Source organism: Trichoderma reesei, assembly GCF_000167675.1.
Source record: "Trichoderma reesei QM6a unplaced genomic scaffold TRIREscaffold_11, whole genome shotgun sequence".
In the NCBI taxonomy this organism is placed as follows: Eukaryota; Fungi; Ascomycota; class Sordariomycetes; order Hypocreales; family Hypocreaceae; genus Trichoderma; species Trichoderma reesei.
The window spans coordinates 1,081,837-1,099,973 of record NW_006711158.1 but is presented as its reverse complement, the minus strand read 5'-3'; the positions used below and the strand labels follow the sequence as shown (position 1 = coordinate 1,099,973).

At 54.4% G+C, this 18,137-nt stretch overlaps 3 protein-coding genes across 3 annotated transcripts; 2 read left to right on the top strand and 1 right to left on the bottom strand.

Moving 5' to 3' along the window:
• Window positions 1-894: 894 nt before the first annotated feature.
• On the bottom strand, window positions 895-2,216 carry TRIREDRAFT_29770 (uncharacterized protein; the record flags this gene model as incomplete). Its single annotated transcript, XM_006965867.2, has 3 exons — window positions 895-1,303; window positions 1,371-1,558; window positions 1,629-2,216. Coding segments are annotated over 3 exons (1,185 nt in total), but the record flags the coding sequence as incomplete, so codon positions are not given.
• Window positions 2,217-2,921: 705 nt separating this feature from the next.
• TRIREDRAFT_78843 (uncharacterized protein) lies at window positions 2,922-5,070 on the top strand. Its single transcript, XM_006966126.1, has 4 exons — window positions 2,922-3,220; window positions 3,429-4,266; window positions 4,315-4,805; window positions 4,898-5,070. The coding sequence occupies exons 1-4, from the start codon at window positions 3,040-3,042 to the stop codon at window positions 5,023-5,025; spliced, it is 1,638 nt and encodes a 545-aa protein (XP_006966188.1). The 5' UTR covers window positions 2,922-3,039; the 3' UTR covers window positions 5,026-5,070.
• Window positions 5,071-14,089: 9,019 nt separating this feature from the next.
• TRIREDRAFT_108357 (uncharacterized protein) lies at window positions 14,090-15,249 on the top strand (the record flags this gene model as incomplete). Its single annotated transcript, XM_006966125.1, has 2 exons — window positions 14,090-14,925; window positions 14,994-15,249. 2 exons carry the CDS (start codon window positions 14,090-14,092, stop codon window positions 15,247-15,249), a joined length of 1,092 nt encoding a protein of 363 aa, XP_006966187.1.
• Between the last annotated feature and the right edge of the window lie 2,888 nt (window positions 15,250-18,137).

Below are 18,137 nucleotides of genomic sequence, written 5' to 3'. Positions count from 1 at the left end.
ACGGCAAGCATCTACCTGCGCCGCAATTGCTGAGCTGGCGATGCCCGGCAGACGTCGAGGGCGATGGCTGGCAGAGGCGTGATGCGATGCTCGAGTCGCGGCGCGAGATTAGTGGGCTGTGGAGACGGAATGCTTTCAGCGTGCGTGGATCCGGTCAGAGGGCCGACGGCAGCGGCGCAAGAGCTCGAGATCAGCTGCGGTCCATGGGCAGGCGATGCTGAGGCCGGGCGAGGCGGGTTCTGGCGGGAAACGAGGGTCGGGGGTCGGTTTGGGGATTGCCGGCGTTCGCAGGGAAGCCGTTCTGAGGTGAAGCGATGGTGACCAGACGTTGGATTTCCTGGGTGAGGACGGAGGCTTGCAAGTCACGTGACCCCGCCTCGCTGCCTCTCTTCGCTCCGAGGCTCTTTCTTCTACATAAAGTACCTGTCTACCTCTGGCTTCACTCGAAGCGACACCGCGCGACGTTATTTCCAACAAAAAAATGTTATGGTTTTGACACTCAAAACATTCGGATAGAATCAATAAATACACATCTAGCAAAGAACTTCATTTGTCGTCAGAGTTGCGGGTAGAGCTTCAGAGAGCGGAAATGCTACCCTTCTCGTAGACCAAAACGTCATGATGCCTTAAGTAGTACCTATACATGTACATGGCCTACGCCAAAACTGAAGCAGCAGCAAAGCCATCTCTCACAAAGAGTCAAAAAGGAATACCGAATCTGTATTGTATATGTCTTTCTCCCGCAAACAACCGCAGCGCTAAACAGCACTCTCGGACATGCACCATAAATCAGAACAGTAAATGTATATACAGATAGGCAAAATCAACGTCCTGGTATCTTCCCATCATTAATGTGCTCATACATACCGTGGCAAAAATCGCTCAGACAGCACTTTATTCTCGGCCCTGAACTCTACGGACCCAATCATCATTAACACGCACGCTGTCAACAACAATGATGCCTCGTCCGCGGCCAACACGCTCGGACTTCTGCCACCACCTTTCGGGCTTGTCGGCCTTCTCCGCTTCGGACTCGCTGTCGGCCAGGCCGCCGGATCCATCCTCAGCTCCAACAACCAGCACAATGTCGTGGCGGAACCAAGTCTGCATATTAGCGACGTAGCCGCCATTCTCACCCGCCAGAGATTCCTGCAGGTAGATGATGTCGGGCTGCAGGTGGCGCAGAATGTGGGTATGGCCGTTGGGGGTCGTGAAGGGAAGAATCATGGTCTCCTTGTCCACCAGAGCCAAGGCCTGAGAGTAGACGGCATTGAACAAGGTGTTTTCAGCCGACGCGCCAAGTCTTCACGACGGAAGCATAATCGTCAGCAGAGAATCGTGGTGAATGGTCATGTCAAAAGTGGACTTACACTGGGCTCTTGGCCTCGGGAGTTTGAGCTTGATCATATCCAACGTTAGAGAATGATGAGCTAACCGAAGGAGGCGGGCGATTACTCGTAGCGGCTTCACCCGTGTCTTTCAAGCTAGGTGCGTAGATGAGCACGAAAAGCTTGATGGCAGACAGGTCATTGTGCCGGGGGATGTGGTTCAAGATGGACTGGAGCGCCCAGGTCAGCTGCTGTTGACGAAACACATACAATGATCCAAGCAAAAGGGGGGGGACTCACGGCATGCTCATGAGTAATGTCGTCGTCGTCGTCGGTGAACTGGGAGTCGGCAGATATGACAATGGCGACCGTCTTGCGCTTCTTCTGAACAGGCGCCGGTCCCTTTTCCCTGCGCACCTCTCTGTTCTCGGACCAAGGGTTCGTTTCGGGCTCCGGCCTGTCTTCTTCGCGGATCGAGGCCAGCGCCTTGCCGACCGCAGCCCCGGCGGCAGCAACGCCAGCGGCGACCGTCTTCCCAGTCGAGTCGAGGAAGGTCTGCGGGTTCGACGAAAAGGCGCTCATTCGCGATCCCCATCCCGACGTGCCCTCGGCCGTCTCGGCGCCAACCGCGTAGCTGCCATCGCGCTGCTGCTGCTCCGGCGGCGCCATCCTGTGCCTCTCCGCCGAGGCGCCGTACGCGGGATTCTCCCCATAGTCGGCGTGCTCATAGTCCAGGTCGGGCTCGGGCTCAGCGTGGTCCTCGGCGCTCTCCTTGCGCTGGCTCCAGACCCAGGCGGCGAGACCGGCCGTGGCCACGGTCAGGGTGATGGCAAGCGGCACCCAGTGGCTCCAGACGCCTCGCCGCGAGCGGGAGGAGCCGTGATTGTCGTAAGGAGGCGACATTTAGTCGGAATAGCGTGGCATTGCTTTGCAAGCTGGAGTCTGAGCTATGTTGCTATTGCGATTACGGTTGCGGTTGCGGTTGCGATGCTGGCTCGAGCGCCCAATTCCCAGGGGCAATTCCGCGGAGCAATGAAGGTGCTGCAAGGCGGCTGCACGATGGCTGCGGACCTGGACGGTGATGGCAGCAGTTCGTATCTGGAGATTGGACAGACACGAACGTGTAAGTGCTGGGTGGGGAGACAGCAGCTGAGCCCGGCCAAGGTGACCTTAAAGGTGTGTCGCAACAAGTCGGTGGCTGGGGGTCCTTCAGCTTGCCTCATGTCAACAGTGTGGAGATTGTTCCCAGCAACGCGCCACGCTTCCGAGGCTTACCTGCTTACCTGCTTACCTCTGCCTAAGGTACAGTAGCTGCGGCGGTGGAGCAATGTAAATCCCGCGCCACCGAGGCTGCGTGCACGTGAAACCCGCGCCGTGATTGGCTCACATCCATCGCCTCGTATTGAGTATGCACTGACACTACTGTGGCTGGTAGACCTGCGCCACAGCTGCTGTTTTCTCAGCCTTGTGGGAAATGGTAGGTACTGGGCAGCAGTTATTATGACTCTTCAAGCCCGCAAGTGGGGGATTTGAAGATATTCACAACCCTTGCCAAATCTCACCTCAAGGCCGCCAGCTGGCTTCTCATTCTGCCCTTCTTTGGCGGGCCATTTCTCAGAGTCTCGAACCAGTGTAATAGTCCGAGCCATCACATCGCCATAGGCCTTCATCTGCTCGAACTCTTCGTCACAGAAGCAGACACCCCGCCACGATGCCTCACGCCTTGTCGATGGCCTCGACTGGCCTTCAAGCCCTCATCCTCTGCGGGCCGGGCTCGTCATTTCCGACCTTCACTTCCAACCCCGATGAGAACCCAAAGGCGCTGCTGCCCATTGCCAACCGGCCCATGGTGTGGTACCCCATTGACTTTTGTCTCCGAACCGGCATCACAAGTAAGGAGCTTTTCTCTACCTGCTCCGGCAGCCATTCGTCTTGTTCTCCTTGAGCTTTGGCTCATGCATTGCTCGTCTGTAATCTGCGTTTCTCATACCGCATTCTTCTATTCATCCGCCAGTCTCAAGTCATTCTGGCTACGACATCATGATCAAGACGCATGAAGTAAAGGTCCTCATCGATGAGACATTGGCTGACAACATCCAGGCATAACCCTCATCTGTCCTCCATCAGCCTCAAAAGCCCTGACAGCCGCCCTCAACACCAACCCCTATCTCACGGCCTTGCCGCTGCCACGGCCCGATGTCTTGGCCCCAGCTGACCTGGACCAAAACACGGGCACCGCCGAGATACTGCGACTTCCCGAGGTCAGAGAGCTCGTCACCGGCGACTTCATTGTCTTGCCGTGCGATCTCGTCTCCGAGCTCGCCGGTGAGCAGCTGCTCCAGGCTTGGATGGTCAAGTCCGCCAGCCTCACCGGCCTCCTCGGGGCGAAGCAGCTCTCCAACGGCCACCAGACCAAATACAGCGGCGGTCTCGGCGTGTGGTACAACACGAAAGCCAGTGCTCCCGTCAAGGGCGAGGAGACGGATTTCATCGCCACGGCCCCTTTACCCACCTCTTCCACTGCTCCTCCCAAGGGATCAATCTTCCAGAACTTGTCAAAGCTGGTGTACTCCATGCCCACCGATTCCTTCAACGACCTCACGGAAGAGAGGAAAGCCATCCCGATCCGCCACGGTCTGGTCAAGGCCAACCCCCGGGTGCGCATGTACACAACCCACAGGGACGCTCACATTTACATTTTCCCCCGATGGGTCCTGGATTTCATCAAGAAGAACGAGCGACTGGAGAGCATCGGCGAAGACGTCGTGGGCTGGTGGGCCAAGGCCGGCTGGCAAACCGGGCTGGCGGACAAGCTCTCGTTTGGCGAGGTCTGTCGCAGCGGCGGTGACGAGGACGAGGACGGGTCTGAGCTGGAAGGCCGCTCATCGCCCGCCGAATCCGCGCCCGGAAACCAAGAGAACGCGAGGGACGCCGTTTCGTCCATCAACATTGCCAAGGACGGGCAGTACACGGGCGATAAGAACAGCTCAGCAGCAACGGGCTCCAAGTTTGAGCCTCCGTCTATCCTGGCCTACATTCACTCTCAAAAGGACCAAGCCACCGGCTCAATACTGCGCCGCGTCGATACCGCACAGCTGCTGCTCGCCATTTCCCTTCAGCTCGCCAAGCTCCCCTCCATCGAGGAGGATCCCGAGAACCCCTCGCCCTTTGCTCACCCCAAGAAGGTCGCGTACCCCGAAGGCGTCAAGCCCCGCACCACCATCACCAAGCAGGACAGCCTGATTGCGGAGAACGTCACCGTCGAGGAGAAGACGTCCATCAAGGAGACGGTCGTTGGTGCGGGCTGCCAGATCAACGAAGGAGCCAAGCTGTCTCAGTGTCTTTTGATGGAAGGCGTGGTTGTCGGAAAGGGATGCAAGCTCACGAGGTGTATCCTCGGCAAGCGGTGCATCATTGGAGCAGGTTCCGTTCTTACAGACTGTGAGGTACAAGAGAACCTCATCGTCGAGCCTCGCAGTAAGTTTTCGCCCTCTCTCTCTCTCTCTCTCTCTTCGAAGTATCACCCAATTTGTTATCTGCGGTTTACTAATGATAATGTCGTCGTTTAGCCGAGGACAAGGACAACAAACTCATGAGCTCCGAGGGCCTCGAGGCTACTGAGGCGGAAATGGAGGAGGTGTTGCAGGAAATGGAGGACGAAGTCGCCGCCACGGGAGAGGATGTAGACATGGAATAGTTGATTCAGAACTTGAATAGAAAACAAGTAAAATGGTTTCACATCACCGTGGAATCCACGCATGTCGTGCTCGATATGGGCAGTTCTATGAGAATGCAGTGAAGTTGAAGCTCCTTAACTAATCCACCCTATCACTCACTATTCTCATCTCCTCTCAACATTCACAGCTTCTGTCGACAGCATCCACGCAAACAACTACAACAAGATAACATCGACGTCTGCCATTCACAGCCATGTCACACACCCGCCAACTCAAATCCATTCCCCTACCCTACACTCAACACCAAAAATCCCGACAAATCTCCTCTCTATCACATATCGCAAAACCTCACTGAGACATGCATTCCCCCCCCGAACCAGAACCTAGCCCAAATCCAACCCTCAAGCGCCCAAATCACACCACTCTCAGACAAAAAATTGCCTGATTGCCGTCACCCAGTCCAGCTGAAAAAAAAAAAAAAAAAGCAGGTCAAAAAAACAAGGCAGATCTGCCTTGTGTCATGTTGAACCATCTCTAAACGGTCGCGCATACTAGCATCGGATTTGTGACAAGCGAGCGCATTGTTGCCGTTTCTTTTGGGAAGCTCAAGAGAAAATCTGACATCTTGACGTCGCCTTGTGTAGATCTTTTGTGTGTGTGTGAGTGTGTGAATGCATGATATCTTGGGCCAATCGCGGAGGTTGCCTGGCAGACTACTACATACTACAACGACGACCGTCTCCTCACTTGTTCTGATCTGCCCCGTCGGACCTTGTGTGAATAGCTTCAAGCCACCGATATACCAGATGATCACCTTTTGGGAAAATCCAGCATATGGCACTGCAAGGGACGCATCGCCAAATTGTCCACTATCGTCGGTCTTATTCGTCGTTATGACCGTCTAATGAGCAGCTCAAGTCTCGCGCCTCGTGGCCCCTTTTCCATCTCTCCTCAATATACTAACACGTATGTATTTCAACCAGCTTGCGGCTAAAAGCAACAAGCGCGAGACGCCAAATCCCCATGACATTCTCGCAAGGGATGAGTTCTTGGCATAGACGCGCTTCTCACATCCCCATCATCTTCTCTCAAAGCTGCATGCCATGTCAGTCCTAGTAGTAGAGGAAGCGACGTGATGTGAAACCGTCTTTGTCTGGAACACTAGCACATCATCCCAAAAGAGAGCATACTGTATGCCATGTCGACTGCGGAGAGAAGATTGCGAGGCTTTACCCCCCATTCCTCCCCACCAGGGGACCACACCAAGATCCAAGGCATGGGGACCCCAGAGCCTCTTTTGGGGCGATCATTGCTTGCAGCCCCCCCTTGGCAATGGCGTCTGCCTCGTGCTAGGCGCTCATCCCTGAATCAACCAATCAACCGGCCCCGGCATGGATCTTCCCATCTGCCCCGATGCTAGTAGAGCTGAACAAACAAGCAACGCTGGGCACGATATCAAGTCTGTCAGATATCAACTCCAGGCGGAGATACAGTAATATGCAGCCCAGAGGAACGACTTGCGGCTAGGTATGCGGTGACCCTGGGCAGTCGTAGTCAGTCGCCGCATGTTCAGAAGCTAGGCCATCACTCTTCTGGGAGCGCATGGGCAGAGAGCCGTATAATGTTAGCAGACAACAGCAAAAGGTCATGAGTGCTCGCTTCTCCATACCAAATACCGAGGACATGGCACCCAGATGGCCTTGAAAAATCCAGTACCGTGTTCTCGGCTCCCTCCGCTGGGCGCTCTGCCGTCCCCGGATCAGATATTGATAGCCCAGGCTCCAGGCTCCACGCTCGGACCCAACACTTGGAGCCAAGCTACCACGATGCCCAAAGGAAATGAAGTGCCCTCCAGGACCAACGACACACCACGAGGTGGTAGTGACGACACTAAGGCACGGGCTTCGTAAGAGGGATAGGCCGATCAGATAGCCACCGGACGCATCATAGGGTGAAAAGGACAACCAAATTGTCACCGTTCTAGCGGGCACACCCGTATGCACCTCTCTGATATTGCCTCCCCGAGGTCGCCGAATGTGTCTGGGCTGGGGGCAACCTACCGCAAGTGGCAATGCCTAATATGTTACACCCCCCTCAAGCCTTGGTGCGCGTGCTCGCATCGCTCCACAAGCTTCTCGCGGAACCGCTTTGACCATGACTCCACATCGTATGCCAGAAGATACATTTGTGCTCGCCAGAGAGGCTCCAAATCACGCCCAGGGACCACAAGCGATGCCCTCGGAGAAGCTGGAACTGCGTGGTTGATTCTACAGTGAATCGGGGTCCCTCATAGTGCGCTCTGGGGAGCCAATCGAAGGGACCTTGTCAAATCTAGGTCCAGGCAGGGTATTGCCAGCTACCAGGTTTTCCACCCCAGTCACGTCAAGGCATTGAAGCATCCCATCAAGACAGAGATGCCGATGAACCGCCCGAAGTAGCGGGGACACATCATGGAGAACCCATTCGGGCGGATATTGCAAGGTACCAGTAGAAGCATGGCGGGACAAGGCGAAGAGGGACGGTCCGTATGGTGCGTTTCGAACGCATGCAAAGTCGGTATCTGAGAACTCGCGTTGGCGGGACGTAGGTAGTCGAACAGAACCCAACGCAGTGGTCTACGGCCCAACAAATGGTGGAGAGGGCCGAGCTTGGTGGCCATCTCGAGAGAAGTGTCCGTCGCCGGGGAAAGCAGCCCGGATCGAATGCCGGCGGGCCCTAAGTTCTCCGCGGTGAAGAGGGCGAAGGAGCGGGCCGGGTCGCAAGGGCGAGAGAGAGGCTCGAGCGGGGGAAACCAAGGCGACCTCGGTTGACCACTCCTGGCCTAATAGAAGTAGCGTGGCACTGCTCTTGTCCGTGACGGCCGGTGATGCGGCTCAACCAACCAAGCGAGAAGGGTAGTCGCTTGGCCCCCTATGCATCCAAGGTAATGGAAATGATCAGTGGCCCGTCCGTCAGCACAGACTCAGCTCTGCTAGTCCAGTTTGAGTAGATGCCAATATCTGGGCTGATGCATCTTCAGCTAACAGCCGGAGACTGGCCTCCATGCCTTGTTGCCTAGGCACACCCTCTGGAGAGGATGACAGAGCATTGACCAGCTGTGGCATATTGACCCTTGGCATGCTTTCCCGTAAAATATTCTTCCTTGAATGGCTGCGTTTTCTGTTGAGTAAATCCGCATAGGTCGACAGATAATAGTTCGATATGACGAATCATATTATACATCGCCCCCAGGATCCTTTGCCTGAGCTTGAGTGATATCCGAAAAGACCCAATGCCGAACAGCGAGACTAACATCGGGCTGAAGCTCCATGTCGGTATGCAGCTTCTCTAGTTTGCCCAGTCCCCTTCCTGGTATGGAGGGGAAGAAGGTGCGACAACAACGACCCCGGGTGAGTATAAGATGCGCGAAAGAGAAAACAAGTGGTTGAATGCGATGAGGACAGCAAGCGGAGAAATACGAGTCATGATGGGGGAAAAAGAAAAGAAAGAACGTCTCATGATATACTACAACTGAAGGCGGAGGGTCCGATTGCAGGGTAAACCGTTACAGTCTTTGGGGGGTCCGATATGCAAAGAGAGCTGAATCTCACCCATGCGGGCAGTGGGGGCTTCGCCTGGTAGGGATTTCGGAGCTGTGTGCCTGGATACTGAATCTGTATAAGTGCCGCAACCGGCGATGGTTGCGAGGCCAATCAATTCGCTGGTCGTCAATTCATCTTTGGCTTGTCGGCCTGGTGGTGATCCATGCAGAGGCTAGGCATATGACCTGTCGATTTCTCCGGGGTGGGCCACCCACAATCTGGCCTCTGTCATGAGGATGACGAGGCAAGATTTACAGAGCGTGCATGCTCCAGCTCACTTCACCCTTTCTTGCCAGATAGGAAAACTGATGCAGTAGTGGATTAGCCGTCTCTGAAAACGCATGGTTGATGGTGTGTGAGCATGCTCTTGGCGGTCACACCGATGCTGCATGACCAAGACAACCCCCAGCACCAGAACGCATGACAGCTGTCGAAATCCCCCCCCCCCCCCCCCCCCCCAAGAGGACCGAGAAACCGACAGGCCGGTCATCCACGCTGCCGTGTTACCAGTAATCGCCGGCCAACGGCTTCCCAGCTGTTTGGGAGAGGGTGTTGATGTAATCGTTGGGTAGTACATGATGATGTGCTACACCTGGTTTCGAGTCCGTTTCAACCGGCGCCTGAGAGCTCCGGTAAGGTCGCCTCACTGGTGCAAGACGATTCCAGATAGGGCGATTTCAAATCACATAGGGAATAGCAGCGGGAGGTTTCGTCCTCTTTTGCCTTGGGCTAAGCTGCCATTTGATGGTAGCTTATTGGCGAGAATACGACACCCGCGAACATCAATCTCGCGGGAGGTCTTGGCCGGATCAAGCTATAGCTAGCTAGGTAGTGGCATAGCGGCTGCCGCTTCGTAACAGGTCGGGTCAGCGGCTGTTGGGTCATTCATCCAGGTATTTCAGCACTATTGGGGATCCGGATGACGGACGGAACGCTTCGGTGCTCGAGCCGGCGTGAAGCAGAGTGCGTAGCCTACTGCCTCCGAATCAAGGCATGCCCTTTTGGTAAAGGCCGTCGTTGTTTAGCAACGCCGCATCTGCGGGAATGCGGGAGTAGTTGTGGTCCGGCACTGATGCCATCTCCCACTGGTGATTTGTGCCGCGGCTCACTTAGACGGCGCCACCCATTTAACGCGGCCGCAAAACGGAATGCCGCATCAAAGCGAACTGGCTACTGCACATGCTACACCCGCTGCAGTTAGCATACACAGGCGGTCAATGATCCGTTGCAGGACATACTTGTACATGTCAGTCGAAGCAAGCGGCTTTCAGGCGGCGCGGCGGTGGCAATGAGGGTTGTGGCGGGAGTTGAACCGGGCAGCCCTCCGGAAGGTGGCGGCCCTTGCTCAGCGTCGAGCTACGAGCGAAGATCCATGTCCCTGGAGACAGTGAGAGAGAGCCTCACTGAATGCTCCGTAGCCACTATCGCTTTTGTTTGTTAGACGAAGCACAATTTCGTATCAGCTAGATAGACGTGGTAGTCGTAGTGGTAAACCCGCCATAATCAGCTCCGACGAGTGTTATGGCCGGCGCGGCGAATTGCAATCGCTCAGAGTAGGGGTAACTTGCATGGCGACGGGCTCGTCCTAAGAGCTGTCGGCCGGGTTTGGACTGACAGAAGTGACAGATCAGAGAATCAGGATGGTTCAGTTCTGGAGTGGTTTCCGCATGGCTCCCAAAGCGAACGCGTGGCTCGGTTGTGCCTCCTCCACAAGTGTTCACCCGAGGATCAGAAATCTTTAAGGCAATCAGAACTCGCACGGGCGAACTGTTGCACATCTCCGTGGAACAGAACACTTCGAAGATTCAGACGGAGCTTCCTGTCCCTGATCAGACATTGTGCCTTGAAGGGGGAAATCCACGGCGTTAATGGGCTGATAATCGACGAAGGGAACGGACGGCTTCCCTGCGTCTTGCCCGGGGCATCAGCACTCAACCTCGTGCGCGCGTGTACCTTGTACCCGTTGACTGACGCACATTGACTCGACACTGGCCTTGATGTCAAACATAGGATATTACGTTGCTCAGGTCGTAAGCCAGGGAGACGCCGTGCGGCGAATCAGCGAGGCCACGATCCCAGACAGCAGACGTCTCTCCCTTGAAGACGAATGGGGCGGGAGCCGATCGTGTGTGGCCTGCGAGGCCGTCAGAGACTGTATCTGCATTAGCCTTGCGGTGACGGTCTTGGCTCACATGCAACCGCGCCGTCTGAGCGTTTCTGCGCTCCGTCCAGGATCGAAAGGCAGGGCGAGTGAGGTCTGGCGATATGAGCACTGGGCCAACGAGGCAAGGCAAGGCAAGGCTAAGTCTACCTTACCTACTGAGGTACCTGAGGTCCAGTATCTTAGAAGGTAGGACTAAGGCAGCTAGCTGGTGCGCATATCGGGGTGTGGATAAGTCCGTCCCCCGATAACCGCATACATGCACATGTAGGTATGCGCAACGCCGTGACACCCCGCCTAGCCGCACAATCTCCAGGTTTCTCCCGCTCCCCAGGCATTTCGTCCCCTGACGTTACACAGCCTCACCGATTTGCCAATGACATCACGTTTGATTACCAGGTTGCATTGTCCCCCCGATTCTTGCAGACCACCAGTCATCTTCCGAAGCGCGACCCAGCTTGGGCAACCGACCATGTGAAGCTGGCAGCTGAGCTGGCCTGGGCAAGCTCGGCGGAAGGCTGCCCCTGGTCCGCCCGTCCCCTCGCTGTACGTTGCCTCGGCCCTAAGATGAATAGATCGGTTCGTCATGAGCTAATCGCCAGCCCGCTCAGGGACCCGTGGACTCTATTGCTAGTGGATGGATCGAGCGTGGCCGGCTTCTGAGAGGGGCGACAGCCGGGCAAAGGAGCTGGGGCCAACTGGTACCTGAGCGACGACGGCGTCAAAGAGTGGACGCTGGCCTACCTTTCTGGCCTGCGACTCTACCCTTTCTACCCTGATGACGAGGGCTGGTTGTGTGAGACCTGCGCGCCAAGCGCCAAACTCTACAGAGCTATCCATATGCGGCTTTTTGCTGTGTTCCCTGATCTGATTCTGCCGCACGCTCTCCAGCCGTTCGTACGTCGATGAGAGACAGGTTTGGTCTCGATATGGCGTGGCTGTTGAACTGCCGCTCGGAACCCTGGATGGGCGGGTTTGTCTGGGCGTCTCAGCCATCAGATCATATCTTCCAGCAGCAGTCTTGTCGAATCACTTTTTTGAGCATCCGAGCTAGTGGCGAGGGCGCATGCCAAAGGGAATCACGCGAATGAGAGAGGGGAAAGACAATTATGGACAGAGCAGAGACTCTTGGGTTTGCCATCTTGTCAGTGCTGCCCGAAAGAGAGAGCCGCAGTCACTTTCTTCCCAACTGACACACGCGGTCTGGTTCTTCGATGCCCTAAACGGCAAGACTTTGACTTGAACTCTATTGGCTGTCAAACTAACCTGGGCCTCTTCTGCCTGCTCGCTCACTGATACGGCAGTTGTCTCACTCACTCACATACGGAGCTCGAGAGAGATTATGGCCTTTGATGCCCACATTCCATCATGTCTGCGTTCCACTGCAATTCCACTAGAGGCTCAGACCACTGCCGATTAGAGTGGAGTGGTTTGTGCAGACGATTCACCTTCATTTGGGGACTATCTGGAGTCGGCACAGTGATGGAGAGCAGCACAGCGGAGAGAACTCTCCTTCCACGATGTGGGCGCTCACACGCTGTCCCTGCGTCAGAAACCTCACACCTATGTACTTCGCACGAAGACGTCGATTTTGATCTGGGGTCAAGTTTGTCAAACAGAGCTGTGTCGACTTTGCCTGTGCTCCATGATCAGGGCATCGTCAGTTGATTCACGCAACAGGATTATCTGACGGACATAAGGCACTGCCCACGACAAGTACATACCGTCAAAGTACAAAGCACCTACAGGCATGTGCAAAGCCCGATGGCGAGAGATTCGGCCAAGCTGTCATTGGTCGATCATCATGCAGCGGTACCCCAGCAGCCAACCGGGGACATCCGATCTTCCTAGCGAACAGGGGGACCCTGCTAGCCAGAGCGGTACTATTGGTCTCGATACTTTTTACAGAAGGGCGTATCTTACGAAATACTGCCTACTGCTCCTGCTACGGAGTGTTGCTGGTAACACACTGCTCATCGCAGGCCGAGGAACTGGAGCCGCTTCAAAGGAGCCATGGGACACCATCGTGGCTGTCACTTTTGCTTTTGCGCTTCGGGGGGTCGTTGGGCTGGCGTCGAGCTTTCAGCCAGTCGGCTCAGGGCCTTGTACAAGTAGGTTGGCCTCTCTTCTTGGCCGTGAGATTTCATTCTTCTTGATCCCTGTATCCAGGCCGCAGAAACGGCCGGCATATCCAGTTATCGAGCCGCTGGCTCCACGTAACTACACCAGCTCTGCGCGTGTTCGGATTTTATGCGCGTCCAGGTCCTACGGGGATCGCATCCATATTTGTTCTTTCTGCTGCCGCTTCATCAGGTATTATCTGGCAGCCTGGTGCGGTACGCCCTCCAGCCTCCAGCAGGCCCTGCCTTGACCCGTCTCCCAACATCAGGAATACCTGGACAGGGCGCCCGTGCCAAGCGGTACGCCCCCCCACAACCGAAGCCACGATACATGGTCTGAGAGATTGCGCTACGCATGGCAAGATGAGTGGCCATCCACACATCCATGAAGCAGCTCCTGTCTGTCGTTTCTTTTGTTCTTGAGTCTACTACTACTACTACTGAGGAGGTAGTACTGCAGCTGCCCATACAAGCTCGCTGCAGTAGCGAGTAGCTAGGGCAGTTTGGACGCCCCCTTTCCCCCTGTATCCCTTTGCACACACCACACCCCCCAATCCCAGTCTTGTGCGGATAAGGGTCGAGATGGACAAAACATCACCGACGACGAAGTATACCGGCGATAAAGGTCCTTGATTCGCCCTCGCCTGACTCGTCCTGAACCCACCCCCCTCCTCGATCTCGATATCCGATCTATCGAGCTATCCTTGACCTTTGCAACGCATCCACAATTTCTTTGGGCTGTCTCGGTGGCTCTGTGACTTCGTGCTAAACCTCTTTTCCCCAGGGATTGATCTGCAGGCTGGCCTGTCTCAGGCCTGCTAAGAGCGTCCCCAAAGCCCATTCCAAAGGCGATGGTATATCTTCACTCGTCCGCCCTCGACGAATATCTCAGCATTCCCGATCAGAATTCCCAATCCTCCCCCAAGTCCTTGTACGCTCAATCTTTTCTTCCCTGCTGTTGTGGTCCATCTGCTTTTGCTTGGAGTACACTCTTCGAATATTGAAGGGTCTTCCAACTTACACTCCTTCAACATCTCAAGAGAATAAAGGGTATTCCCCTAGATCGAACTATCATCAGCACATCGACATTGAAGCTGGCAGTTTCCCAACTACCATACTTTCTTTTCACGAGGGCCACTTGACCTCCTTGCTACAGCTCTCTGCCCTTGTCTTTCGTTTTCTCTTCTCACTCGTTTTACCTCGCCACTCCCCGGTAGCCAAAATGCAGCACGCCGAGCCAGAGTACCGGTTCATGGATGATGGCCTCACTTTGGCCATACCATGCCCTACAACCAGCTTCTCTTCGGCTTCATCTAATTCATCTTCACCGTACGAGGTCTTCACACCCATTTCTCGTCGTTCAACGCCTAACAATCTCAGGCTGGACTTTGACGGCTACCAGTCATATGGAGGTCACGGAGACCTCACACCGCCTTCGGCGATGCATAAGTACATGTTTGGTCCCGTGAAAGCGGAGCACGGCACTCTTCCCCCTTCAACACCACTGATGAGGAAAATGAGCGACGGCATGCCCTACGACCACATCCTCGACATGAACAACATGACCACACACTCACTGGGCTCCCTCACTCCTTCGGGCTCTCTACCTGTTTACCCTGGTGCCTCTTTGCCACATTCCCCCTACAGCATTTCTCCCACACACAGCATCTCCCCCTCCGAGATGGGAGACAATGCGTCGTCGTGGTGCAACAACAACAGCCCCATCTTTTCCCTGGGACAGAAGGTGCACTCTCCCCAAGATGTCGAGTCTCTGGAGCTTGGGTACTCCCACTCCCACTCCCACTCCCCGATGAGACAATACTACCTTCACAGACTCCCGCCGACTCCCAACAGGTTGTCGGCTCAGAGGGAGGCCATGATCCGCGAGGCACGTCTCAAGACGACGGAGCTTCACAGCCAGATGAAGGTCCCGCGAAGGGTGCCCGACAAGCACGACAGCTCATACGACGTGGTACGCAAGGCCATGTGCAAGTGTGACTACCCCGGCTGCCAGAAGGCCTTCAGGAGGAATGAGCACTTGAAGCGTCACAAGCAAACGTGAGTATTGCCTCGAACGTCTACAAAGTCCCAGACCGTACGAACGAATTGCTAACGCGTCTTATTAGGTTCCACGGCGAGGGCCCCAACCGATTCTCCTGCGAGTTCTGCGGCAAGGACCAGTTCAACCGTCAAGACAACCTCAACAACCACCGCAAACTACATGCTCGCCCCAACAGCCGCAACCGCGGGGTGGAATTCATCCCAGCTGCGGTGCCTGTCATCGAGCAAGAGGAGCGAAGCCGCAAGAGGCGGGCGCCTCCCAAGTCGAGACTGACCGCAGGAGGAGCGCCAGCGCCCGAGAAGCGATCAGACAGCTACTGAGGGCATCGCCTATCCCTGCCAACCTGAATCGGTCAGACTGACTTGGCGTCATCTACCCAGTCCATGCCTATATCCCAGTCCATTCGTCCATCTGTCAGTGGGGCCTCAGCAAGCCACACCCGATAGACGCCGAGGCGTCGGGAATGACTTGGGCCGTGACTGGCTTGCAGCAAAGCATCGGATGGCAGCAACAGGATTTTCCTTTTATCATTTCTTTCTCTTTTCGCACTCATGCATTGGGTTGAACCGTCTTTGCCCCATGGAACCAACTCTTTTCCCATTGGTTCGTTCTGATCGAAAACATTCTGGCTTGTAGGCCGCTGCCCAAGCCAGACTCTTCTTTGTCTATCCTTGAACCCAAGCCCGTCACGCATACACACAACAACGCACACACTCGGGCCGCGGTCAACGTCGACCCCCCCTCAAAAAAAAAATCACAAAAGCACCATCATTCAACACAGGCATCTACGGGAACCTACTCCATTAATTTCTTTTATCACCTCTTTATTTTTTATGGTGGGAGCGGAGGACATGGGATGAGGGAAGAATACTGGCGCCCTTTGTGTGGATTTTTACGAAGTCTTGATATCCAAGGTGGGAGTGACTGGATACGTACATGGTCATGCTTTGTTTCCCTTTCTTTCTTTTTGTTGGTTTCTTCCATTTCTTTCACCTTCTACGGTGTTCTGAGTTGTCTTCCTTGCCTCTCTGGACCCCTGCCCAAGGCACGCCCAGTGGCAGTTGCCGCCGGCCCCCAACTATTTCATCATCTATTATTATTTTCCGCCTGGCTGCATGCATGCCTGGGCGGGCCGCCTTTCAGCTGTTGCTGTGGCCGGGGGATGATGGATGATTACGTTTTCATTTTTTTCACCGATGCCACAAGATATACGAGACGGTATTATGGCACCTGTGACGGACTGAGGATATGCAAAAGGAAAAAAAAAAAGAAACACCAAGGTGTATAACGGCATACACACTTGGCAATGTATAATATAGGTAGTCTTATGTGACGAAAAGAAACTTTGATCTGCATAATCTATCTGTGCTTCTTCATGTGCCTGGGCTTGCTCTATCTGGTTCTCACCGCTCTTGAATGGCTGATGCAAAGTTGTCTCTTGTAAGTGTTGGCAAATCCTGTTTAAATTAACTGCATGCAAGTCTAAGGGGAATGGCAACCCGTGGTTGGCTGCTCTACTTGATGAGGCTGCCTGGACTAAGGCAGAGAGATAGTGTGCGTGTGTATGTAAGTCTGTACTTTTTTGATGCGTTTTGAAGGTGGGATGAAATTTCCATGATCCACTTCCAGCATGTCAGTAATACCTACTTGTACAAGGAATAATTGTAGCTGCCCAAGAGAAAAAAGCGGTTCGAGGCAGGGGTGCGGCGGCGGAGATGCCCATCTGTCCCCTGTCCTTGTCTTCTACCATACTATAATATGCATGTACTACATTACTACTCGTACGGCCTCAGCCCAAGTATGTCCGTTCGAAGCAAAAGAAAAAAAAAAAAAGGAAGAGGCGGCTGAGAAACTACGTGCAAATAGTAGTGGGTGGTGGCGGGACAGAAAGGTGGATTTAGGAGAGAGAGAGCCCAGGACCACTCACAGACATTGACAAAGGCGAGAAGGGGAGGGAGGGGGCGACAAGAAAAAGAGACGCATAGATAGACAGAGACATTTGACACGGGATCTTAGGAGGGAGGGAGGGAAGAAGAGAAGAGAAGAGGCCGGGTGTGAAGACGACGAAATTCACGGAGGACTCTCGGCGAGCGGTGCGACGAGACTTGTCTAGAACCTGCAGCAGCATTGCAGAAATGGCTTTTTTTTTTGTCTCTTCTTTTATTTTTTGTTTCTTTCTTATTTTTCCCCTGTCTCTCTACTAGTAATAGAAGAGGTGATGTTGTGTACTTCGTAGTATCTCTCACGCATTTCACTGGAGTCTTCTGTTGGCTTTGGAATGGGGGGCGTAAAAATAGAGAGGCAAGAAACTAACTATACAGAGGTACAGCACAACTACCTAGTAGAGAAAGACTGCAGCTGGGCTCTCACCGGTTCGACATGGGTGAGGATCGATGCTGGGATTCCTGCGCGCCACTACTGTATGTAGGTAGGTATGCATATATGTACTGTCCGCAACAGGGGGGGTCCATTCTACTACTACCTTATTACGCAGTAACGAGAAAAAAAGCATCTACTTGTACATACTGGGGGAATTGGCAGAGGTGCCTTTGGGCAGAGGTGCTAAAGCGTAGATCCTTGATCCCTTGCTGGTCCAATTTTCTTAGTAGTAGTTGTGCTTTTTCACCTTTCTCGGCATCTGCCAGGATGTTTCCGCAGGGGAATTCTCTTACTTTGTTTCCGTCCTAGATCTGGCCAAACTGGGTAATAGTTCTGCTCCATGATATGTACTAGTATACTGTAGTCACTAAGAGGGGGGCGTGTGGGTTCAAGGGAAGGGACAAGACTGAGGGGAGAGGCGTGCAAAGAAGCGTGGGAGGATACTACTCTCAATTATAGAGGGGAGGCCAGGAGGCGGAGCGAATGGGAAGCTGTGGCAATGTGCTGGCAGGATTGATACCAAAAATCGAGGTACACATGCATTTCTTTTCTTTGCTTGGTGCAATTCTCGTGTGTCTTGGATAATGAGGAGACCTCTGAATCTACTACCGTATTGAGTCTGAGCCGCGCGCGACTCGCTTTGGAGTTTGCGCGCCTTGGAGGGAGGAATGTCAAGTAGGGCGACTGAACGGACGAGGGGTGGGGCAGAACAAGAGAGGACGAGACAAAAACTCATCTAACACGCGATTTTCTTCAATCGATCCTCCCTCTTTTCTTCTCTCCTTCGATCGTTTGCATGATGACTTCAGGAGGTTTAATGAGATGGGTT

What these genes read in the sequence shown, in the direction of transcription:
- TRIREDRAFT_78843 (XM_006966126.1), top strand. Translation starts at nt 3,040, where the DNA reads ATGCCTCACGCCTTGTCGATGGCCTCGACTGGCCTTCAAGCCCTCATC. An exon ending in TCTCCGAACCGGCATCACAA is followed by an intron (nt 3,221 to 3,428) that starts GTAAGGAGCTTT and finishes GACAACATCCAG; the next exon opens with GCATAACCCTCATCTGTCCT. An exon ending in AACGCGAGGGACGCCGTTTC is followed by an intron (nt 4,267 to 4,314) that starts GTCCATCAACAT and finishes CGATAAGAACAG; the next exon opens with CTCAGCAGCAACGGGCTCCA.